General features: G+C 35.5%; 1 protein-coding gene across 3 annotated transcripts in view; it reads right to left on the bottom strand.

The window, feature by feature from the left end:
- EPHA3 (EPH receptor A3) overlaps positions 1-26,955 on the bottom strand; it is a 358,475-nt gene that overhangs the window by 115,604 nt on the left and 215,916 nt on the right. For all 3 annotated transcript variants that reach the window (XM_021933950.2, XM_009198517.4, XM_003893817.3), the window contains exons 4-5: positions 9,806-9,961; positions 8,780-9,115 (exon numbers count right to left, since the gene is read on the bottom strand). In XM_021933950.2, coding sequence (XP_021789642.1) covers positions 8,780-9,115; positions 9,806-9,961 — 492 coding nt within the window. The remainder of the gene's footprint in view (positions 1-8,779; positions 9,116-9,805; positions 9,962-26,955) is intronic.

Below are 26,955 nucleotides of genomic sequence, written 5' to 3'. Positions count from 1 at the left end.
TCATACATTACAGATATTAATTACAATTTTGAAAAAAACTTGGACTCTAAGCCAATCACACCAAAAGAATGTATCAGAATTTTGATCTTACATATCTTAATATTTATTCATATTTTTAATTAAAGAAAAGAGTTTCTATTTTCCCAAGACACAGGAAAATCTGCATGATTATTTTGGAGACAAAACTTATTCAAGCACTTTCCCAGTCACAAATGTTCTCTCATTTTATGTAATTCTCACAACAATCTATGTGTAGGACATATTGTACCAGTAATCTAAAAGGATACAAAGATGCTAGTAAGTTTAGTCCAGTAGCTCCCTTAAATTCATTTCTAAACAAAATTGGGAATGAATGAATAAATATACCAAATTTAAAAATACAAAAAATAGTCACTTCGTTATTAAGTGACAGTACCTGAATTTACAACTGGGCTTTTGCTACTGTCCTATTCCACTTTGTTTTTCTTTTTTACTTTTTCTTTTTTTTTTTTTCCTTTGAGGCAGAGTCTCGCTCTGTTGCCCAGGCTGGAGTACAGTGACGTGATCTCTGCTCACTGCAAGCTCCACCTCCCGGGTTCACACCATTCTCCTGCCTCAGCCTCCCGAGTAGCTGGGACTACAGGTGCCTGCCACCTTGCACAGCTAATTTTTTGTATTTTTAGTAGAGATGGGGTTTCACCATGTTAGCCAGGATGGTCTTGATCTCCTGACCTCGTGATCCTCCCGCCTCAGCCTCCCAAAGTGCTGGGATTACAGGCGTGAGCCACTATGCCCTGCCCACTTTGTTTTTCAAATACCTTTTTTTTCCAAGGCATATTTGCTTCATTATAAATAAACAGTGGATTACTTTTTCATAAGTACATGATACAATGTGCATTAACTTAGTTTCCTAGAATATATAACTGGAAGGAAACTTAGAAATGGTCTAGTCCGAATGTTAAATTTCACAGAAAGATAAAGGGATAGCTCTGTCCTACTCTGAGGCCCAATCAGAGAGGGATCATAGATGAATATTTACTTCTTTTGACACCCATTCCAGACCTCTCCCTACTCAGGCACATGGCCTTGCCTTTAAAGCTATTTTCTTGCTTTAAAGCTATATTTCTTGGGAAAAACTTGTGACCAGAGACAGATTTTTTTTTTTTTCTGGTAGTTTGTTATAATTATTTTTTTTCCAATTGAAATGAAAATGTAAAGGAGTAAGAGGTTATTTCTGGATGATGAATTGTCAAGATAAGTGCTTTTAAGTTAGCATTGATTAATAGTAAATACCATCATGTGAAATTTTGATTTCAAAGAAGAAATCACACCACCTGTGTACCAGGCAGTCCAGATTTTACTATAATATAATAACCATCTTTATATATTTCTTTCTTCAGTCTTACTTAGATTTTGCGCAAAGCCTCTCGTTTGCAACCCATAGGAAGAAGAATATATAGAGAGGGGCTCTGGAGTTGTGTGGTCATGGACAAGACACTTATTCACTTATAGCCATATAAAATTGTTGTAGGATTGAATAAGATAATTACATAAAGGACTTGAGTGCAGTGCTAATCATGTCAAGAGGAGTTAAGTCAGTAATTAATAATAATAATAATAATAATAAAGGAGCAGAAAATATGAACTTCTCACCTTTTTGGCCTTTGCATTCTTTTACTTGGTGCGAATGGTATCGAATGTCAGGGACCCTGCTTATGGGGGTGCCACACCTCATAGTCACAGTCTTTGTAATTTGGATACTTATTGCAATAATTTCCTGACCGATATCTATAAAGTCACTTAAGAAAGGGATGTATGTTTGTTTTTCTATCTGAACACTGGTACTATAGTGATAGGATTATAAAGTCAGAATACTGGGCTACATAATGGTTATTAACACTGAGCTAATACTTTGGGAGATACTGAAATATAATTAAGAATTTATTATGAAAGAGTTTTGCCAGTGGTAGTAATATATCTGCTTTTGGAAACAACACTTTTTTTTTCTTTCTAAATACTTGCATTTATTAAATTTCTCATTTACTCACATGCAACGCTAGTATATCCTAAGGGCTATATTTCAGTTAACTTTAGGGAGGTAGAACACGTTTAAAGTATAAAATGTGATTTTATTGTGATTTGAGACTAAAAATGTTCTCCTTGGAAAATAAGGATGAGAAAACTTTCTGTGAATTAAATATTTTTTGCTCTTGGGGGAATATAGTTAACATACAACGAGTTAGCATCAAAAGGCTAATTCTTTCTTAATTTCCATGTGCTTTAGTTAACACTATATTTACTCCTCTAACTGGTTATTAATATTCTTTTTCCAGTGAGAACTCTTGAATGAAAGGTGTAATCAAACCCTTCCAGGTACATGTCTTCTCCATTAATTCGAGTCATATATAACATCAGAAATGAAGACGGGATGAAAATTCAGTTTAGATTCATGAAGCTCTCCAACTGCCTTCCTTAGCTCATGTTCCATTTTGTTATGGCCTCTAAGCTCATATAAGGGTTTTGAATAACTGTCAGGACAATATATGGTTTTTGTTTTTGTACAGCTTATTGCTCACTCTGCAGATATGTACTGTGCCTCCATACCAGGGTGTGATGACTGAAAGTCATCATTAATGTGTTAAATGACGTGGAAGGCTTCGGCCACACTATGACACGTCACTGCACAGTGATATTCCCAGATGCACAGGTATCTGCCTCGATTTCAAAACTGGAAGAAGCTAAATAGATGTACTGTGAAATCATAATGTATATAACCACTTATAATCTCAGGGCCAAATTCAGACCTCATTTGTTTGTTGAAATAAACAAAATGTTAAGACTTCAATTTTTAGGTTTCATTAATCATACAATGAAACAAAGAGAAGGATGCATCATAGAACATTACTAAAGTCGTATGATGTTCACTATTTTGTTAGGTGATTTTCATTATGTTTAAAGTTTCTGATTCACTACATTGGTGCTGAAAAATGTCAACCTTCGTGTTCTGAAAGAATTCATGTAGATCCTTCTGGTGTTCTGGTGTTTAATTCATTTCCAAGGAGTGTAATTACATGGCAACATACAGTTCTATAGGGACTATACAATAGGTGGCCATAGTTTAATGGCAGATTCAGTTAAGCACTTAGATTCTACCTTTATTTTAAAATGTTTGCTTCTGCAGAAATGCTGAAACCTGACTGATGTCTTTAACATGAGTTATTTGTTTGTCATATCTACATACACTAAGTCCCAAAAGAAAAATAACATGTCTAGAGGAAACATATTCCAGAATGAAACCTACAGAAAACTTAGAAATATTTACTTTATCAAATGCAAAATAAATACAGTGGATTCTTTCTTTCTTTCATTCTTCTCCTCTCCTCTCCCCTTCTCTTTCCCCTTCCCCCTCTCTTTTGAGACAGACTCTCGCTCTCTTGCCCAGGCTGGAGTGCAGTGGCGCTATCTCAGCTCACTACAACCTCCGCCTCCTGGGTTCAAGCAATTCTCCCACCTCAGTCTCCCGAGTAGCTGGAATTACAGGCACCTGGCATCGTGCCTGGCTAATTTTTGTAGAGACAGGGTTTCAGCATGTTGACCAGGCTGGTCTTGAATTCCTGACCTCAAGTGATCTGCCTGCCTTGGCCTCCCAAAGTGCTGGAATTACAGACAGGAGCCACCGCACCTGGTCTAGCGTGGATTCTAAATTTAGTCAAAGGGCTCTAATATTTTAGGGTTCATTTTTTAAAGTATGTATTGTTTATTTAACATTTATTAAATATATCTACTTTCTTTAACCAATGGATACTATTGCTTTATTCTGTGAAATAAAAGGCCATAAAACCATGACTGAGAAAACCTCTAAACGTTTTTGATAGTAAGTGAGTGCATAGGTGGTCTTAAAGGTCAAAACTAATTAATTGATTAAAATTATACTAGACAACATTTTGAATTGTAGTCCCAGAATGCCAAAAAATAAATTAAAAATAAAAATAATTATTGGATTTCTAGTTTAATCCCTTCATGTGATGGATGGCAATTTTCAGCCAGAAGAAAGGAAAGGGTTTATCTAAGAGGATAAGAAGCAGGTTGTCTTTGCTCATCAAATTAAGTAGATAATAGAGGTCATTCTGTCTAAAGCAGAGGATAGGAATTTCTTCCTTATATCTAACAGTTTCAAAGATTTTTTCCTTTACACAAATTAGTGCACCTTCAATTGAAAATCTACATAAAATGAAGTCATGTTCTGTTTAAAATATCATAATTTGCTGATAATTTTTGAATGGAATGGCAACTCTGAAATTCCCTGTGTCATATCCAGCACCTGGGAAGTCCTGTCAATAAGTGTTGGTCTTCTTCCTTCTCCATTCTTTTTTTTTTTTTTTTTGCATCTGCCTTGAATTTGCAGAAAATTACTTACTTATGGTTATGGATGGGAACTATATTATATCAGTATATGCTACTGTATTATTATAAACAGGAACTGGAGGTAAACAGAACATCAATTTGTTTTTGCCACTGGGATATAAGGAAAACAATGAACAGAAGTTGACTAATAGCTTCAGATGAGATTATAGTACAGAACAATGCTAATGTCTTGATTTTAATAAGTATATTGAGACTATGTAAAAGCATTATTGTTGTTAAGAAATTGTCACTGAAGTGTTCAGGAGGAAAGGGGCATAATATCTGCAAGTGGTTCAGAAATAAGTAACATTTACATAGAGAGAGAGATGGGAGTGGGAATTATAAAGCACTTAGAATAAATTATTAATCTAGGAGAAATCTGTGTTAAGGTATATAAGCATAATGTACACTATTGTGATATTTTCACACATGTGAACAAATCCAATTTTATGATAGAAATTGTATATACACATGCTGAATTCCAATAGGGTAAACTGGAAAAGGAAGGAAATGTCAATTTAATCAGAAGTTTGCTGTCTTGATGAAATGTTGAAAAAGCTTCTCAGGATCCAAGTAGTAAAATAAGAGTAGAGGTGGACCTCAAAACCCCAAGGCCACATAAATTCTCTATTAGTGCTCCTTATTCTAGTCTGAGATCATTATATGCTATAGGATAGTGGAAAAGGGCAGATTCTTTTTTTTTTTTTTTTTTTTGAGACTGAGTCTGGCTCTGTCGCCCAGGCTGGAGTGCGGTGGCCGGATCTCAGCTCACTGCAAGCTCCGCCTCCCGGGTTCACGCCATTCTCCTGCCTCAGCCTCCCGAGTAGCTGGGACCACAGGCGCCCGCCACTTCGCCCGGCTAGTTTTTTGTATTTTTTAGTAGAGACAGGGTTTCACCGTGTTAGCCAGGATGGTCTCGATCTCCTGACCTCGTGATCCACCCGTCTCGGCCTCCCAAAGTGCTGGGATTACAGGCTTGAGCCACCGCGCCCGGCCGGAAAAGGGCAGATTCTATAACGGCAGTTAAGAATGAACAGATATACATATTCCACTAGTGGAATGATTGTTTTTGTCCAGGAGAAAAAAGATTAAAAAGAAAACAAAAGGTAGCAATTTATGTCATGTTATAACTTTGAAGATTTTTGTTTTGTAATCTGCAATTCTTTCTTTACTTGTTTGACTTATGGACTCACAGATAAAATCTTTATATGGAGGCCTACCTTCTTATCTCACTGACATACTTTGTGAAAGTATTGAGAGCTGAGAACTAATATCCGAATTTACAACATAATCTCCTACAATTTAGAAGGTACCTTATCATTTGATCATCACAAGGTTTTTACAGTGTAATCAAGAGAAAAATCAACAAACTCGATCTCACAAACTAAATTAAAAAGGACACATTCATGCTTCCGCTTTGTATCTACATCAAGTATAGAGAGTCTGGGAGGATTTTAAACACCGTGGCATCATATCTGTCACAGCCATACCCTTCCAGTGGTAGGGAGCTCATTTTTCAAGGCTACCAGTCCATTAACCTTCACAAGAACAAAAATAAAGCAAAACAAAGAAACACTCCCTTTAGAAAAGGCATTGCTTCTAATCATGCTTATATATCTTACTCTGGAGATTCGAAGATAGAACAAAGACCTGTACCTCCCCAGGCGCAGAAAATGATACAGACATCCTGAAATAAATATATAAAATGCCTGGTGGTGCACATTATAAACACATTTGTGATTTTTTTCTAAAGGGAAAGAGACTAGGGTAAGTAACTTATATCGCCCTTACTGAATCTGTCATAAACAGTGATTTGTAACTGGGAGGGCCAAAGTATCAACCTCATTTATTTTTTAATGTCTTGGCCTGGTCTTGGTTGCCAATTTACCTAGATTCATTCACTGCATATATTTGGAACTATTAGTTTCCTGATAAATGCATTGTCAGAAAGCCAGGGGGAATGATAAGATAGGAAATAAGGAGCTCTTGCTTGTTTTTATACAATTCTGTTTGACTTAAGAGATAATTATAACACAGATTGATGCTATGATTTTAAACAAGGTAGTAAATCAGCTTGAAATATAGGGCTCCAGAAAGCCATTTGCCACATGATTACAGTTTGTTAAGAATTCCTGTGTTCGCTGAAGATGAGAAGCCATAATCATGCAATATATAGCAACAGTATTGCAGTACTCATTTTTTCCCCATAGAAGATAGTTAAATAAACCTACGTTACAAACTTTTAAATATCATTAGTGACAAAGTATAAATATCATTAACTGAAGCAAAGCAAAGCATATGCTGGTTGGTCTGGGATCTAGCTTCAAATGGGAGAAATTACAGATTCAGTGAGCAAGATTAAAGTAGTGATTCAGGGCACTTCATTTAAAATTCATGCATTTTCCACAATAAGTTTACTTATCATCATGAGGAATATAAAAATATAAGATTTTCATCAATATATGAGACCTGAAGCAAAGTGGAAATGAAAGAGAAATTCAGAATCAGAAAGATACATATTTGAACATGGATGGACTCTGCCATGGCTTGTGTTTAAAATATCTATCCACCGGCATGGGGAAGACAGCGGCCCCTCAAGAAAGATGGGTGCTAGTCAAAGGCTCCGGATACCCCTCTTACACAAGAATTTATCCCTTTGGTTGCTGAATGATGGGGATAATGGAGATGGACCTGACATACTGAGCTTAGGGGGCTACTCAGTGTATTTGAGAAATTAACCAGTAGAGATGCATTTCTATAATAACCTGCAGGAATAGATACAACTACATTTAACCAGTAGGTAAACAGATGAAAATGTTAACAACCAGCAGAGTCATACTGATGCATACTTGCTTTTGTAGATGACACTTGTTGTGTGTCTTTGCTAGTTGAACTAAACTTTCTGAGTAAGCCAAGTGATGGAGATGGAATGTGCTGAGTTTTTTTGGCTCATTATTTGGCTACTAGAAGACCTAGGTGATAAGATAATTCAGTCATTTCTGGTTTCCTTTTGCCTAGAGCATCCAGGACACATTCTTATATTCTCAGAGCAAAGGGTGATTCCCACCAGGGACCACAGGGATTTCCATAATGTAAGCCAAAGGAAGAGCAGAAGCCGAGTTTATACTCTATCTAGACAACCAGCTCAGAGGTGACCCCACCTGGGAGAGGACTGGAGAATCTGTAGTTCTCTGGAGAATCAGAGTGGCATCTTGTCTGTCTCTTCCCTCTCGCTTTGGCTCCAATGTTTGTTTTTTTGTGTGTAAAAATAAAACAATATCTCTGAATTGAGCATCTTGGAATGTATGCCTAATGATGACACTTTGTAGCAATAATTAAGCACAACAAATACCTATCAGTTTAACTTTGTATAAGACATTTTTATTACAAAAGAAAATTGTTTATTATTCATTTATCAGTTGTCGATATTGAAAAATGATTGTTATATCTCAAAGGGGCATTATTTCTATGTAACATATAATCTATCTGTATCTTTGAGAGATTCACAATTAAAATCCCACAAGTAAAATCCTTAAGTAATATACATAGAGAATTTAAAGTTTGATTAAAAAGAAATGATTTACTAACAGTAAAAAAAGGGAGAGAGAGACAAATCATGGATGTAAGATAAAGAAAGATGAGGTGTTTGTATGCTTGTTTAATTTTTCCATTTCATATTAAGGAGCCTTTGCCTACAACCTTCAAATGTGGGATTTTTTGTTTAATTGGGAAAAGATTGTCAGTGGAAAATACAGTTGATGAAACCACCTATCAATTCATTTCAGAAAATTATTTAAATTAATGATTCTAACTGTTCTTTAACAAGAGCTCTTTTTACAATGCTTCTTTCTAAATTTAACATTTTGATTTTTTTAACGTAAAGCTGTATATATTAAATAAAATCGGTTATTTTCTTATTATTAACTAAGCAGAGATTTATAACTATCAGTTATAACACATAGAGCTTCTTAGAAGTATAAAATAACAAAATAATTATATCTAAAATATCTAATTTTAACTAAGCTGAAGATATTTATAATTTTTCATATCCTGCATAACTTTTTTTAAGCTAAGATTCATTGCCTAAGTTCCCTGAAATACAAAAACGTTTCCCCTAAGGAGCCTCCGTACTACTATCTGAGAGCCTCAAACATTTAAGGATTTCAAATTGTGAAACAATGGGTATAAGCCAGTTTAAAAATCACCTAACAAATATGGTTTATTCTCACTTGAAGAATTAAATTATTTAACGTGCCATAACTGTTTAAATGTGTTAGAAGGCAAAATCTTGGGGCTCTATCAAATCTTTTTTTCTTTCCACCCAGTTTGCCACTCTGTCAAAACCATTACTGGGACATGATATGATAGGAGTAAGAAACATCCAGTATTTACTCACCAGCCTGATTAGTTGTGATGCTGACCGCAGCAAACTGTCTCGGTGGGGAGCTCAGCTCTGACACCCCATTAATGGCATCAATCTCAAAGGTGTAGTTAGTATGTGCCAGGAGGTCTGTCACTGTCACTGTGGTGTTGGTGAGTCCAAACTGTCGAGGGAGGAAGCGGACATTTGGGCTGCATGGCTCACACTGTTTTATATTCCACCCACATTTTTTACATATGATGTTGAAGGTAACATCTTTCCGGCCTCCTGTGTCCAGGGGCCAACTCCAGTCCAGGATAACTGAGGTCTCGTTTATATTAGAGATAACATTTCTTGGTGAAGATGGAGGTCCTGCAAAGTAGTTCAACAAAGATTAATGAGCCTCAATTCTGTTTTCTACTACAAGGGAAATAGATAATTTACAATGGAACTGAAAGAGGTAAATAACTATCCTTTCTTTATTATCAACTTTCAGTTCATCCTTAGAGGATCCATGAGATTATAGACACATGGATTCAAGAACACTGTCTTCCCCAAGCTGCGAATAGGGGAGTTTTGACTCAAGGGTAAGGATACATTCACAAAGTCTAACAAAATAACTCACCACTATGTTCGAAACCCTTGTGAATAGTTACAAAAACTTTAGTATTAGTTTTATAAATCTTAGTCTTTTTCCCTATGACCTATGACCAACATACAGCAAGAGGGAATAGAAATGTAAAAACATAAATCCCTGTCTATAACCTCCCCTATCCTGTCATATGTAATGCAGGATCTAAACAAGACACAGAAAATGTTCTCTCTTTCTGGGGGTTGTGTTGCAGGAAGTGCTTTAAAATATAATTCATTTTGTATGATAAATGTTGCATTTGTGGTGAGCCAAGCATGGAGAGTGAAGCAGAGAAAGCTTTCAATTTGCACACGGGCAACAGAAGGAAATGGGCCAAATGCTTTAAAACAAAAACAAACAGCACAGTAACAAGAAGAAAACGAAACAAACAAAACAAACATGGAGGCATGGGTTGCAGCAAAACTACTCACGGGTACAAGCCATGGATGGAGGGTCTTTGTCTGCCCGGAAGTAATTATTCTCACACCTGCAGTTCATTGAACCATCTTCCTGAGTAGAACTGTGAGGTGGGCACTTAGCACACTTCATATTACCATCCAACGCCTTGTAGAAACCTGGTCGGCAAGCTACAAACAAAACGACTCTCTTTTAAAAGTCTGTGATAATTTTTTTTGAAAATATGTAAAACAGATTTAAGTAAGTTCGAATATGAATTTATTATAAATAAAAATCAAATTTTTTCCTCCAAGAATTTACAGAAGCAAATGATAGGGCCTACTGTAGTTTTTCTGCATATATGATTGAATTTGCACCAAATGTTAAGGAAAAAAAAAAACACACGCACACACAAGATTTAGATTATTTTGGCACTAGTGTATGATGAAATTTCCAGCTTATGTTTTCACAGCTTTACTTGGCATTGGACTATTTGTGGAGAAAATAAAGCAAAACCATGTCACCATGCAGTAATTCCCTTTTTAAAACATGATGCAATGCGTATACTATCTGCACTGCAGTAAGCAGTATACTAACATTGACTTGCTTTCTAATTGCTCTGTGGGTACAACTTTGTCCCACAAAGTGTAAGCAACTAAAAGAAGAGATCATGGCTTCCTGTATATTTTTAAGATTCTTGATAAACAATTTTCATGAGCTACAATATTTTTTTCTGGTTTGACAGTATTTTTCCTTACCTCTTATGGCAATGGCCTAAAATAAAAATTTAAATGTATTCCTTTGTCTATATCTGAAATACAGAGGGATATACAGTTCCTATTTAAACTAATACACTTATGAACTCTTACTAGATGAGAGCTCTTTTAATAACTGTGTTATCTTTTTAATTTCTGGCCATATCTCTGCATAAAATGATTTCTGTAAGCCTATTGAACTGGTTATCGAACACTGATTTCAGCTTATAATTTAGTGTTCGGCATCTATTTACTGTTTTACAGAGATATGCCTAATCTGCCTCTACTATATTATTTTCATTTTGTCTGACAGAAAATTCAAAATGCTGCATTACTTCTTTTGATTCATTTTCATAATTACATTGAGAACTAAAATCATAGTGAAAATTCCAACAAGAAGTCTCTAATCATTCATTTGAGAAGGAATTTGGGATCTAAATTTTAGATCCAAGATCATCCTTGGAAGTCAATACTTTCTAAAACTTCTAAAGCTCAATTTCGGTGCCACATTTGGACTTGATGATTTATAGAACTTATATAGACTTGAAGATTTACAGAATTATATATAGAATAGGCCCTACAGATGGTCATTACATTCTCGAATTTTCTTACACTAACTTCATATTGTGAAGAGGAGATTATTTGCATTAAAGTAAAACCCGTGTGGACAAATCAATATTTATAATTACTAAATACGTTTCTGAAAAGAAACACAACATATCCATTGTAGAATATCTTGTTACTGAAAGTTTCTTAAAATAAGACAAGGGAAATACCCTGCCAAAATAAACTACTGAAATAACTTAAAATGATAGCAATCATTAATCTAGTCTTACAGTTTTCTAGTTCCTACTAAGAGTGGCTGATCTAGGACCAATTTCCAATATATTGAACAACTTTTGGTGTCACATTGAGATCCATTCCATGTAGCCATATAGTCAATTCTACTGCCCTAATGATTGTAATTTTTCTTTTTCTTTCTTTCTTTTTTTTTTTTTTTTTTTTGAGACAGAGTCTCACTCTGTCATCCAGGCTGTAGTGCAGTGGCACAATCTCGGCTCACTGAAATCTCCGCCTTCCGGGTTCAAGCTATTCTCCTGCCTTAGCCTCCCGAGTAGCTGGGATTACAGGCATGTGCCACCATGCCTGGCTAATTTTTGTATTTTCAGTAGAGACAGAGTTTCCATATTGGTCAGGCTGGTCTCAAACTCCTGATCTCGTGATTCACCTGCCTCAGCCTCCCAAAGTCCTGGGATTACAGGTGTGAGCCACCACACCTGGCCAGGATTATAGTTTTTTAAATATTGTCCTTAAGCACTGGTTACAAACTTCCACTCGTATCTCATATCATATTGCCTCAGGGGGAAATGATATAAATGATATGCAATGCGTATACTATCTGCACTGCAGATATTTGTAAACAAACTATGCACTTAAATTCTGTTTTCTATTTAGCTCATCATTGAATGCCATTAAACTTCTAAGAGGGCATTGCTGAGTCTTTAAAGGATTAAACTGCTGTGCTCTGAAGTACTTTGTTATGTTGTTTGCTTGTAAGTTTATCTGTGTGTTTTTTGTGTGTGTGTGACTTTTATGGGTTTTACAACATTTGGTATACAGGTATTCAGTAAACACTCAGTCACTTTTCGTTACTATTATAGATGGCTATACTATATGATAGTTGAAAAGACAGTCACATAATCACTTCCTAGGTACTGCATAAATTATCAGGATTACTGATAGTATCTTGAAGGTAGCTACAGTTAATAAACCTACAAGTTAAGAATGCCTCTCAAACTAGTCACCAGACTTTATCCAATTATGACTAGATAATAACCCTGAGATAATAACAGTAAAAGATAGGTAGGCACATATACATACAGCTTAATCTATATTTGTCAAACATCTATTCTTGTTTGGGCTGTTTGATACCCCAAAAGGCAAAAATGTCCCTAATTCTGCCCATACCCAAAGGGCCTTGCAATAGAAAGTGGGCAGCAGGCATTTAATACAAATCATGCTGAGCAATCACTCCATTGTGATTGGTGGTTGGAAGAGACTCCACAGAAGGAGCGCCATTTGAGAAAGATCACACATAGATACTAGAAATGGCCAGTATGAAGCATAATTCAATATACAAATAAATCAACATGAAAAGACAAACTATTATATAGAATTATATGAAAAGTAGTGTTGGTACTCAATATCCAAACTCTGCTTTCTTCTTGCCAGCAGAATCTTGATTTTGCTCAGAGTTGAAGCCATCCAAATCCTTTCTTCCTTAGACCAGTGCAGCTAGGGATGAATGGCCAACGTTATAGCCAAAAAGGTGGGCAAAGAAATGTACACAGAAGTCTGATTAAAATATTTGTGATACCTTTGTGTTTTCTAACAAGATGGTACAAATGCAACTGAAGCCAAGTTCTTCCAGCCTTCATCATGGACATTACGGCTGGAATTGCAGCAGCTTACATGTGATCATGAGTGAAAGGCCAAGAAAATCAGCATGATGTGTTTTCTGTACTTGATCCAGGAACCACTAATCTCAAGATTTCTTATAATATCAGAAAGATAATACCCTGTTTGTTTAAGTCACTGTGGCCTAGGTTTCTCTTACTTGTAGCAGATGACATCCCTGAGTGACATAGATAAATAGAAAATTCAGTTGAGATGTACGAATTATATAGAATAATAGCCCAATGAAACTAAAAACTCCTCAGAAATCACATTGATTTCTTCTGTGGAGTCTCTTCCAACCACCAATCACAATGGAGTGATTGCTCAGCATGATTTGTATTAAATGCCTGCTGCCCACTTTCTATTGCAAGGCCCTTTGGGTATGGGTGTATGTGTGTTTTACATCTGAGGTCACTGAAGTCCAGAAAGTTAAGTGACACAGAGTTTAGGGACAGACATTGCATCATCTGATACCTGATAACTAGCTGATAGGCTTTAACCACAAATGTATAGTCATTTAATGCCAACTATGTGCACGAGTAAAATGCTAGATTCTATAATAACATTTTAATTTTTGTAGATGTCTTACTTCTTCTGTAGGACTTTTATATATACCATCTCAATTAAATCACAGTTCTATTGAAATTATCAGTGTAGGTATCAGTCTGTGTGTTTTACAGACTGTACAATTGAAGCACCAATGGAAAGGACAGCATGCCCAAGATAACAAAGAAATTCAATGGTATAGTTTGAACAGGGAAGGTATTTTTCTTTTAATTTCATAAAAACCAATCATTGAAAGCAAATTACCTCCTTAAAACACAAATTATTTTTCTACCAATTCTAAATTGTTGATTTGAGATTGAAAAATAGTCATTTAAATTTTTATTTAAGTAAAAAATGCAAGAGTTTGTCATCTATTCCAAGTGAGAAAACATCTCAGAAAGGCTAATGCTCTCTTGTACATGTCTTTCTCTACGATTTAGGCTTTTTTTTTAGATGTCAATTTTTAGCCAGGGTCTTCTCTTCTCACCCGACTGTCCTGGTTGGAGTACAGAGGCATGATAACAGTTCGCTACAGCCTCCACCTCCTGGGCTTAAGCAATCCTCCCACCTCAGCCTCCCAAGTAGCTGGGACAACAGGTGCATGCTACCATGCTTGGCTAATTTTTAAAACTTTTTGTAGAGATGAGGTCTCACTATATTAGCCAGGCTAGTATTGAACTCCCAGCCTTAAGTGTTTCTCCCCCTTCAGCTTCCCAAAATGCTGCGATTACAGGCTTGGGCCACTGCACCCAGCCTTTCTCTATTTTGCTATCTCTTTGATGTCTAACATTGGTATGGGCAGATGAGTAAGTGTCCTTTTAGTTGGAAAGGCAGCAGGGATTTTTCAATTTCATGAATAGGACAACATGACATGCTGTATTTGGGAGGCATATAAGTAAATTTTCCATTTTTTGTTCAAGTAGTATCTCAATTCTCCACCAAAACTGTGCAAAGAATTTGAGAATATGACTGGAGAATGCATACAATTATTATTTTATAAAGAAACAATCTCTATAAATGTATGTTTCTATAACAAGCTCATTTTTAAATTTATCTCATCAATAAGTAATCTCTCTCCCTTGCTATAAATCAACTTGTGCTCAATTACCTGTCTGTCATGCCTTCTTTATGCTTCAAAAAATCCTCCTGACAGTATTAGAGACTTTAAGGAGCATCCATATTTGTGTGTGTGTGTGTGTGTGTGTGTGTTATCTTTGCTTATAGTAGCAAAGGCAACGATTATATATTGAAAACATCTCCTTTCCTTCCTTGAATGTAAATCTAGTGAGTAACAGTCTACACATTTCTCTCATTTAAGCATTTTTATAGGCTGAAGGAGGTTGCACATATAAGAGAATAAAAGTAGGAAATAAAAAGTAGATATAGTAATGTGCTTCCTTTCCTTTTGTTAATGAAAATAAGTCCCAGTCAACTTATAGAGAATACCAAAGAAAACAGAGATTAGACAAGAAGGGTGGATAAAAGATTTATTCAGAGACAAGTTTTAAAATCAAAAGCCCCAGCTATATAATCAAGGTTGTTTGTAGTGGAGACCAGCTATTAAATCAATACTTAACTAAGGCAGATACACACATATCAAAAAGCTGCTGCCAAAATGACACAATTCTGATTTACGTCTTCCCTCAGGTAATCCAGTAGTAAATGTTCTTGTCAGTCAAACACTGGGAAAAATTATTCATAGATCTTAACCCCAGGATAGCAAAACCAAAGAGTGATTGAATAGTTTAAAAATCTTTCAAGTGGAAGCACATTGTCACCTTTTTATGGGGTCCCAGACATGCTTTCTCCCGTTTTGTAAGAAGATCTTTAAACTAGTTAATTGTGGCAGGAACTCTTATCTTTAATATTATACTGATATATTCAAGTAAGATGATCCATGAATCTAAGTTAATAACAATTAAAATGGAAGGCAGCACCTTCTGAAGCCTCACTAGACATCATCATGGATTTGCTACAAATTGTCTTCGTTTACATAATGTTCCAATTCATTCCTTCACTTTTATCAAATATGTATCGATTTCCTAAAATGATCTAGACACTTGCTGTGATGTAAGTGATTGTGTTTCCCTAAAATACATACGTTGAATTCCAATGACCAATATGTTGGTTTTAGGAGGTGGGATCTTGGAGAGGTTTAGAGCACGAAGGCAGAGTCCTCATGAATGAGATTTGTGCCCTTATAAAAGAGGTCCCAGAGAGCTGCCTTGTCCCTTCTATCATCTGAGGACATAGCTAGCAGGTACCATCTATGAACCCGGAAATGAGTCTTCACCAGACACTGAATATGCTGGCCCCTTGATCTTGGACGTCCCAGACTTCCGAACTGGGAGAAAGAAATTTCCATTGTTTATAAATCAACCAGCTTATGGCATTTTGATATAGCAGCCCAAAGAAATGAAAATAACCATTTATTGTGTCCAGTCTTACAGCAATAAAAGTCAAAATCCCAGCTTTTAAAAAGGAGATCAGTTTCATATCACGGTTATTTTATAAATGGATCTTCTCACTTGAGAACTGGAGTTGCAAGATACATTTTATATGTCATTTATATGTTATCTTCACTGAAAAATTTTCTGCAATTTCTTCTTTTTATCCCAATACTTCAAGTTGTCTTCAGCGTGTTAGAGGAAAAGCACTGGACTAGGAAGCGGGAAACGCATGTTTTGATCTAGCTTTTCCTACTAAATAGGTGTTGGCTTAGATTTACTGATCAGGTATCTTCAAACTTTGATGAGGTATTTGAGACAGTGACTTCCTCTTCTATAAATAACTCTAAGGTTCTACTCTAAGTAATTATGTATTCCCAGATTAGACCCTGAGCCACACAGAGACGGGAGTTATTTCCTATTCTGTTTGTACACCCTATATCTAGCACACCGTCCAGCACCTAGCAGTGGATGAGATGAATTTTTAAAGTGAGTGAATAATTTGCAACCAGTTGTCTTATCAGGAGGTTAATTTCCTCATTTAAAAAATGACAGACGTTGACTAAGTTGTCTCTAAAGACTCTTCTTAGCTTAGACACTTTAAAATGTTAATCCGCTGTATGCCCAAATTTGTAGGATTAGTAACACTTTCTAAGTGGAGATAAAAGAAAAAATTATCTTCTTGTTCATCACTGCTTTAAGGATTAAAATTAGCCATTTAAATTATAAAATGCCATATGGCAACAGGACAAGGAAATGAAATCTTTCCTGGCTTAGAACAAATATACTTAAAAAAGAAATGATGGATTTTGCAGTGCTTTCCTCTACTAGAGTACTGTATATTCAAAGGGCACATTGATTTTATAGTCAAATGGACTGAATGATACATTGACTGCCAAACAAATAATTCCTTGTTATACTTTCATCATAATCAATAACTTAATAAAACTGCATGTTATGATAGTCATCCCTTTTTCACATTTTACATTATGCAGAATATTTAGAAGTTTGGAAATTTTATGGAATGAATACATATACAAATCAATTTGATAACATCAATCAAAATTAATTATTTCTAATTTTAAAAATATAAGAGAATATATTTTCTCTTTTAATGACAAGAAAAATTAACACAGTATTAAAAAGATGACTGCAAAGAGAGCACATGTTCCTTCTGTTAGTCTGCAGTGAGGTGTTTTTTTCTTTTTTTCTTTTTGAGACGGAGTCTTGCTCTGCTCTGTAACTCAGGCTGCAGTTTAGTGGTGCAATCTTGGCTCACTGCAACCTCTGCCTCCTTGGTTCAAGCAGTTCTCCTATCTCAGCCTCCCAGGTAGCTGGGACTACAGTCGCATGCCACCACACAGACTAATTTTTGTATTTTTAGTAAAGATGGGGTTTCACCATACTGGTCAGGCTGGTCTCAAACTCCTGATCTTAGGTGATCTGCCCGCCACAACCTCCCAAACTGCGGGGATTATAGGCGCGAGCCACCCTGCCCAGTCTGCAGTTAGGTTTTATTTGCCCTTTTCTTGCTAATCTAGTCTTCAGCTCTTCAAGTCTAAGTGCCGAGTTAGTGACGGTATGCTTGTGCATTATTGAGCAAACGCCAAAACTTATTTTAAAAAACACCCAGAATGGGCCACAGTGAAACAAATTAGATGAGACCTTTGCTAAATGTTAATTTTCTATTGAGAAATACTAAAAATATGAGTAAGATAATAGAAGGAAGCCAAAATAATACCAATTTGTAGTGGCTGAATTAGAAATATTTTGGGAACCTGCTGATTTCATGTTTATGTAAGGGAAACAATCAAACAGGAACTAAACACTGTGGGCCATATGGGGGTAAAATAGCAAACGGCCAGCTCTGAAAAATAATATGGAAAAAAGTATGAAACAGGGAGTATTATGAGCACTACCTATACAATGAATAATCATTATGGAAGAGCTTCCAGATAGAATCTTGGCCTCATTCCCAAAGCACATAACACATTTTTGTCACAGTTGTAATTGATGACTTTGAACTATGCTGATACAGGGAATGGGTAAAGTTACCATAGTGAAAGGGAAACAAATGCACTTAGTAAACCATGGTGACTACTGTTGAAAGAAAGAAGGCAGCCTTTCAATTGCAAAGTGAATTTTGTCTCCAGTTGACTAATGTGGTTGACTTTTAGAAGAAACATGGTCCTAATTAAGGGTTAAAAGGCTCATTTCAATTTGAATTAACTTTAAATTAAAAAATAAAGCTGTTGGTAAATAGGTCTCTTTTAGTATTCAGACATTAGCTCCCTACACACAGGACTATGTTAGCAATTCCCAGCCATAAACACAAACTAATGACTAGAACCAGCACTGACTAAACAGATGATTTCCTGGCCTTGCAATTCCAGGCCTGACAGGGCTATTTGCCTGTACAAGGTCAAAGCAACTGTTTATTCCCAAAAGGAGCTGTACTCCACAATGTTACAGGAACTCTATTCTTTGCCATCTGAATAGAGGTACAATGCTTTGAGGCAAGGCCCAGGCATTTCAATACACTGGAAGTGGCTATGTTCAGTCATTAAACTCTGCCTGCAATGTGCAGCATTTACAAAGTGATCAAGTGTTTCCTTCTTCTGTTCCTTCCACTGTTCAATAAAAAAGGCCTAAGGCAAAATGCCACCACACCATTAAACGCAACAAAATCAATCACAATCTAGTATGGCTCAAAGATAGCTTAGTAACAAGGCTTCATTGTGTTTGTTGTTGTTCCATCAGATTTAGCAAGACAGGTGCCAGTAACACTAAAATATGTCCAATGTACATTAGCCACAAAAAGAATGTTAACAGCTTCTGGTCCTGAGGATGGTTGTGTTTTGCCAGCTTTTTGGCTGTCCACTTTCAAAGAACTGTATGTCCTGAGTAGCACTAGTTGGGTTTTCTATTCTTCATGATCAGTGCTCAGAGAATAAGATCAATTAACAGAACATGCAGGTAATGAGCAGACGATTATGGGGGAAGGGTGAGAGCGAGAATGGGACAGAAAGTCTTATTTATGAAGATGTTATTAAGGTGAATATCAAAATGCACAGGGTTCAACTCTACACTCAGGATAGCAGATAGCCTGGAGAAGCTGTTCAGAATAATGCTAAAAAGCTTTTTTTGAAGTGTTGTTTGCTTGCTTGTTTGTTTTGTTAAATATCAGAATAGTATTGGAAATTACTCCTTTCCTAGAAAGGAGTTTTGGAGATGCTAAATCACTACTACATCTGAATACTCTCTACTGTAAATTAGCATTTCCTAGGTTGATTTCGAATCATAACTAGAACAGGAATTTTGGCTACCAATCCAATATCCACCTTTATAATTTAATTTTAGATGAATAGAATTACCATCATAAATTGAATTTTGGAGTGTACAATGTCACCCAGAGAAGGAGTCTGAGATAGAAATGATAAAAGCCTAGATGCTGTAATTTCTAAAGGATCAATATTGTACATGAATGTTGGAAGAACACTTAGGTCCTAGGTATGTTCATCTACACAAAGTTATGTGAGCAACACTATTTATAAAATTGGCAAATCAGAAAAAAAGCGTGATGCCCTAAATTAGAAAAGCAGCTAAATAAATTATGCTATGTTCACACATTTTCATAACTAAGTTATGCTATTCTCATACATTTGTATAATGGTATTAATGTCTCACATGGAAAGGTGCTCAGAATATTTTTACAGGAAAAAAGGCAGGATAAAAATGTATATATAATTTTGTTGTTGTTGTTTGTACTTTCTTATTCATCAAACATTAACTTTATCACTTATTTCACAAACTTAAAAATTAAAAGGTTCTTAGAATTAAAATTATTGCACATACACAATTAAAAAATCAAAACATCTTAGTCAACGAATATGTGTGTTTGTATAATTTGAGGTTTGGGTGCATGCACATGTAGTTATGTACATGTAAAGTATGTAACTACATTGCACACTCTGTGTGGGGCAAACATCTGCATACTCATATCCCTCTCCCACTCTGTCTGCACACACACATACAGATGCACAAATATCCACTCACCACAGCTTTTATTTGTTCTTACTTCTATGTCACTGATCTAAGAGCTTCCTTTTTCTTCTTGCTTTTTTCCCTTCAAAAACATGCAACATGGAGGGAATTTATAATTGACAGAAAATTTTGATAGTCTACTAACGTGAATTTTCACACTTTCCAGAGTAAGTAATTGTGTCCCCACTTGGTAAGATGTATACAGAAGATAGCACTTTTTCTTAATCCAGGATTTAAATGAAAACCTGTACAAAGTGGAAAATTTAGAGCAAATTTCTGTGGATGCTGCAAAATACAATGTGCATTTATTTGCTCTCTTAGTTACATTATTGATTATCCACTCTGCAAATAAAAGATGACAAACGGGAACTTTGAACAATGGTGGCATCATTGCATTTTATTTTAAGTTCTTCAAATTGGCTTTACTGTTTAGATAAATTTATTTTAAATTAACGTACATTTAAATTATGAGGAATTAACTCAGCTTTCAAATTCACACCTTAATATTTCATATCATCCTACCAACTTTCCATTCCATTTTATTTGTTGAAATTTATTAAAATGACTTATGTGATAATATTATTGTTAAAAAGCCAATGGATTTAAAATAAACCTTTGATATATAATTTATACATTGGATTTTTATTATCACATAATATTACCAACTAGGAGAAGTTTATCATTTAAAAGTATTCAATATTTTCTTTGAGTGATTTCATGGCAGACAGACATTTATCAGATAACAGAAAAATAAGAGTTAGTGTAATTTTAGGGTCTGTTTTTTATTTATTTTTATGTTTGTGGTATTTGTTCTCAGATAGAAAGGGGATTTCTATTTAAGGTATCCTGAAAGTTATTACCTAAATAGATAAGAATGGATTTCTCAAGGAAAACATACAACCATCATAAATAAGCGCTTAGGAGATCAACAAAACTTGACTGAATGAGTCTTTCAAATATCTTAAACGAATCCTCTTTTTTGAAACTATACAGACATAAATGTTTGTAATTGTATAGGAATATTTATATATTTGATTTTCACATAAAGTGAGTTCTATCTTATTCAAGAAAAATTATTTTTCTATTTTACTAAGAATAAAAATATTTGTAAAAACTTGCCTCTATAAAGTTTCAGATTTGTATATTCACTCAAATTTGTATGTCAAAAACACAAAAATATTCCCCTCCCCCAATGAAGGTCGAAAGAAATTTCTCAAGTATATAGAACAATCTCACGGGCAGACACCTCAGCAATATATAGCAGTATTTAATGGTGTTATGAAAATAAAATATCCCAAAACTTTAAGATGCACTATAACAGGTTTACAGTCTTTAAAATGGTTAACTTCTAAATATAGAGATAAACATTTTTTTCCTCACTATGTTATTCTAAAACTTTACCTTCAGCTTGAAAGATGAATTGCAATAAAGGGAATACGATGATTAAATCCATTTAAGAGGAAGAGAGAATTAGTTCCTGTCCTTTAGAGGACAGGAAGAGTGCAAGAAAAGATAAGAAAATAGTATATTGGATATATGAAGATGGACTGCTTATAGTTGGCAAATACATAACACTCATAGTATAAATAACTGGGACACATTAGGAATTTGGACCATAAGGAAGAACAATAGAAGGATCTCTGCCATTTTTGTTCACTTTGTCTGGAAATGTCGCATAACCTCAGACTTGGTCATCTGTATTCAGTGTTGCTGCCCTAGAAGTGTGGAGGGGATGGTGGGGGGCGGAGTGGCGAGTGGGAGGGAGAAGGAGGAGAGAGAAATGGTGTGTTTGTGTGTGTTAAAATGGACACACCCAGGGTATGTGTGTATGTTTATATATGAATTTAAACCACCACCCTATTTCTTAGTAGAGATAATTACTTATTCCATTAACCCTTTGGAGTTACTTTTTAGAATTTCATTGGTTGCCTTGAGATATTCATTCAAGATAATTGTGTTATTTTTATATTGGGCAAAAAAATGAGACCTAAAGAGGTGAGGGGTTGGGAAAGGGTGGGAAAGGGAGTTAGTTCCCTGAGATTATTACATCTTAGACAGCAGCACACATTTTGTTGCCTTTGAAAACCCAGGTACATTGAACTACAATGTTTACATCACCTTTTCCAGAACCATCTACCGGGAAAGAACAGTTCATACCTATATGTAATGTAAAAAGCAGCATTTACTGAAACCTATTCCATGCCTAGCATTGCACTTGTGTTTTAATTCCGTATTCATAACAATTATGTGAGACTGGTATTATCTCTTTTCCCTGAGGAGAAGATTAGGGCTTAAAGGTATTAAGTGCACTGGCTGTTTATACCAAGATTTAAGTGTTGTAAACAGAAATGAAACCATGTTTGAGGGCTTCCAAGACATAGGTATTCTGTGTTTGCATCTAGTTGCTTCTTATTCATGTAAAATTGTAAAGTGACAACTAATGTAGCATTAACATGCAATCCTGCACTGTAAAAATAAGGTAACCAATTTAATGGAAGTGTGACTATGAAGATGGAGACACCTTCCAAGGCATACAGGGAAATTGATTACCTCATGTCTTTCCAGTGACTGTAAGTTCCACAGTAGTTTTCTTCAACAATGTCTTAGAGGTCTAGTCAAGTGACTGGCTCTGATGGAAAGAAACTTTATTAGGAGTAGAGAATGCTTAATTTATGCAGACCTGCTGAAAAGGTATTTGTGGGCTGAATTATTTTGTGGGGGAATCTGCCTGCTTCTCATATAATGGACTGTCTGCTACATGTTATTAGTGAAAACACGGAACTTTTATTGTGTAGAGGGGAAAAATAAAGCATTTTATTTTCCTAAATTAGTGAAGGGTGCTTAATGTCTGACAGAATAAAGTAATTCTTTATTGCATAAATTCTTTTGAGTTTTTTCTGTTTTTTGTTTGTTTTTGTTTTCGTTTTTCTTTTTTTGAGATGGAGTCACACTCTATCACCCAGGCTGGAGTACTGTGGCATGATCTGGGCTCACTGCAACCTCTGCCTCCCGGGTCTAAGCGATTCTCCTGCCTCAGCCTCCCAAGTAGCTGGGATTACAGGCGAGATCCACCATGCGCAGCTTATTTTTATAGTTTTAGTGGAGACGGCGTTCCATCATACTGGCCAGGCTGGTCTCAAATTTCTCACCTCAGGTGATCCACGTGCCTCAGCTTCCCAAGTTCTTTGAGTTTTGATCAGAAACAATTTATGGCATTTATAGATATAGTGCCCTACTGTATATCTGTACCATGTATCTGAAAGCAATATAGAAAAAAAAATGCATAGTTCTCAAGACTTTCAGGGGTATATTGATGCACTTCGGAAAAGATGCCTAAAAAAACCTTCCACACTGTCCCCCATCTGTACTTACCAATTCGATTATACATTTGGCACAACTAAATAAAGTATTTAAACACCAATAACACTTCTGTCAATTAGACCTGGAAAAGTACATCTAATAGTACATCGAATGTGCCCTCAGTATAACATATGATAGAGTCTGAACCACTTTCCTTCTGAGTAAATCTTGGTTTCTTAGCACGTACAGTTTAATTGATGACACATGGTGTGGGGATATATCTGAAAAGAAAATTTTTATGACTAGGCAAGTTCATGGAAGTATTATATAAAATCATTTGAACTCCTTCTGGCAGTCATTTCCAACTGCCTTAACATTTCATCGTCTGCGTGTTTACAGGCCAGATAAAAATTTCAAGTACCTGAAAACCTTCTTTCTGAAACAGTGTGCTATATTCAGTTGAAAATTGATATATCGTGTAAGGCAATCTAGTCACTCTAAACACTGACAGTATAATCATGTTTTCATAAAACACATGTAGAAAGCACATTCTATCACATTCGTGATAGATAAGGTAAATGTACTTCACGGGCATCTTTCTTTTATTTACCTTTATTTCTCACCATGTACTAAAATGACTGTCTTATATAAGGCAACCAAAAAACTTTCAGGGAAGAATGGAGGCCTCTTTCATCTCTCCACAGCAATTCCCCATTATCACGTGTCCAATGCCCAATTACTTTGTTCAAACAAACACATATATCTTAGTAGGTCTAATTTTCCTTTAAAGAATCAGTCTCATGCTCTGAATCAATCGTGAAGTTTCCTAATTAAAAAAAAAAAAAAGAAAGAGGATGGACAAATTTGTGAAAATATTTATGTGTTTCTTTAGGTAAATACAAATAAAATTAGCTAAATACAGAAATAGGGTTGGCCTCTGTATTTATGGGTTCTGCATTTATGCATTCAATTAACCACAGATCAAATTTTTTTTTTTTTTTTAATGGCTAGTCAAGGGTCAGGTGCAGTGGCTCAGTCCTGTAATCTTAGCACTTTAGGAGGCTGAGACAGGTGGATCTCTTGAGCTCTGGAGTTCCAGACCAGACTGGGCAACATGGCGAAACCTCATCTCTACAAAAAATACAAAAATTAGCAGGGTGTGATGGCACTTGCCTGTAGTCCTAGCTACTCAGGAGGCTTATGTGGGAGGATCACCTGAGTTCAGGGGAGTCAAGGCTTCAGTGAGTCATGATTGCATTATTGCACTCCAGGTTGGGCAACAGAGCAAGATCTTGTCTCAAAAAAAAGATGGTTATACTTGTATTGAACATGTACAGATCTTTTTCTTGCCATTGTTCCCTAAATAATAAAGTATAACAACCACTTATTAGCATTTACATTGTTTTAGGTATTATAAGTAATCTAGAGATGTTTTTAAGTATATGGAGGCATGCAATAGGTTATTTGCAAATACAACACTATTCTATACAAGGGGCTTGAGCATCCATGGATTTTGGTATCCTCAGGGGTCCTGGAAGCAATCCCTCATTGATACCAAGGTACAACTCTGTATAATATGTGTAACATGTACATAATATGTATTAATATATATAATTAATGATCACCATCATCACATTTTAAAAGTAGAAAAAAGGACTTCCCAGTGTCCTAAGTGTCCTATAAACATTTATTTAAAACAAAATCTTTAATTATATTTTAATTTTTTATTCTTTAATATAATCTTTAGTTATATTAAAGATTTTGTTTACAAAATCTTAATTAGATATAATATCTTAATTGTGTATAAATTTTAATTATATTAAAGCAAATATCACAAAGATAAAGGAAAATATGAGTTACATTTACTAAGGAAACTTTTTCCTTAAACATTTAAGTTGGCATAGAAAAGAAATGGAGTAAGTGAATTTCCAGTTGAATAATATTTATGGTATGTACAGTGTCTAACCTTTAAAAGAGATCTATCATTTTCTGTGATATATACAAAGTACTAAAGTATTCACATGGTATGTAAAAGGAAAAAATAAAAAAGTAGAAGGCAGAGAATTCTAGGGTAAAAGTCTTGAGGCAGGAAAGAACTGGAGAACAAATGAGAGTGAAAGAAAAAGAGTATAGCTAGAACAGAAATGATATGAGGGCCTCAAATTAGTTTGGTGGCACATGCAGGCCAATTAGGCCATGCCATGTCTTCAGGCTTATATTAAGGTGACTTGTTTTTCTATATTAAGTGTTATCAGGGGTTATTGAAAGGTTTCATGCATGAGGTACACCATAATCAGATTTACATTTCAAAGAGATTATGCTTACTTCTATCGGGAAAATGTATTAAACTGAGTCAAAAATGGAACAGATAGGAAACTACTGAAATAATCTAAATAAGAAATCATATGGTGTAGATAGAGAAGTGATTATGGACATAGAAAGAAATGTATTTATTTGAGATATATTATGTAGATGATATGGAGATTTTAGATGATGCAGAGTGGAAGAAAGCATAAATCGTTCTTCCAAAAAGACACATGCACTCTTATGTTCATCACAGTTCTATTCACCAAAGAAAGACATGGAATCAACCGAGGTGACCATCAGTGGCGGATAAAGAAAATGTAGTACATATATACAGTGGGACACCATGCAACCATAAGAAAGAAGGAAATCATGTCTTTTGCAGCAACATGGATACAACTGGAGGCCATTACGTGAAGTGAATTAGGCAGGAACAGAAAACCAAATAGCACACATTCTCACTTATAACTGGGAGCTAAACACTGGGTACTCACAAACATGAAGACGGCTACAATAGACATTGGGAACTAATGGTGAAGAGAGAGGGAGGGGGGTTAAGGGTTGAAAAATTAAGTAGGTATTATGCTCACTATCTTGGTGATGAGATCATTCATATCTCAAATCTCAGCATCACACAATATACCCATACAACAAACCTGAACATGTGCACTCTGAATCTAAAATTAAAGTTGAAATTACAAAGAAATAGAATGACATCTAAAAACTGGTAATTATGTGTAGTGATAGATGTGTTTTGGTAATCATTTCACAATGTATATGTATACGAAATTGTCACATTGTATACCTTAAATATATGTAATTTTTGTCAATAATATAGCAATAGAGGCAGAAACAAATAAATCTGGATAAACTAGTTAAAACAAAACAAAACAAAACAACACTCACCGGGTGCTGTGGCTCACACCTGTAATCCCAGCACAGGCATAAGCCACAGCGCCCGGAGGCCTAGGCAGATGGATCACTTGAGTTCAGGAGGACGAGACCAGCCTGCCCATCGTGGGGAAACTTCGTCTCTACTAAAAATACAAAAAAATTAGTAGGGCATGGTTGCACACATCTGTAATCCCAGCTACTTGGGAGGCTGAAGCACGAGAATCGCTTGAACCTGGGAAGCGGAGGTTGCCGTGAGCCAAGATCGCATCACCACACTCCAGCCTGGGTGACAGAGTGAGATGCTGTCTCAAAAATTAAAAAAAAAAAAAAAAAAAAAAAAAAAGACTGACATCTAAAGTTCCACATTGAGCAGTTGGGAACTATTCCTATTTTTTGAGTTACAGAAGGAATGGCTATATGAGCAAAGGCACAGGAGTT

The sequence above is a fragment of the Papio anubis genome, chromosome 2 (genome assembly GCF_008728515.1).
Source record: "Papio anubis isolate 15944 chromosome 2, Panubis1.0, whole genome shotgun sequence".
In the NCBI taxonomy this organism is placed as follows: Eukaryota; Metazoa; Chordata; class Mammalia; order Primates; family Cercopithecidae; genus Papio; species Papio anubis.
Note: the sequence above shows the minus strand (reverse complement) of the source record. Positions and strands in the feature narration are given on the sequence as shown.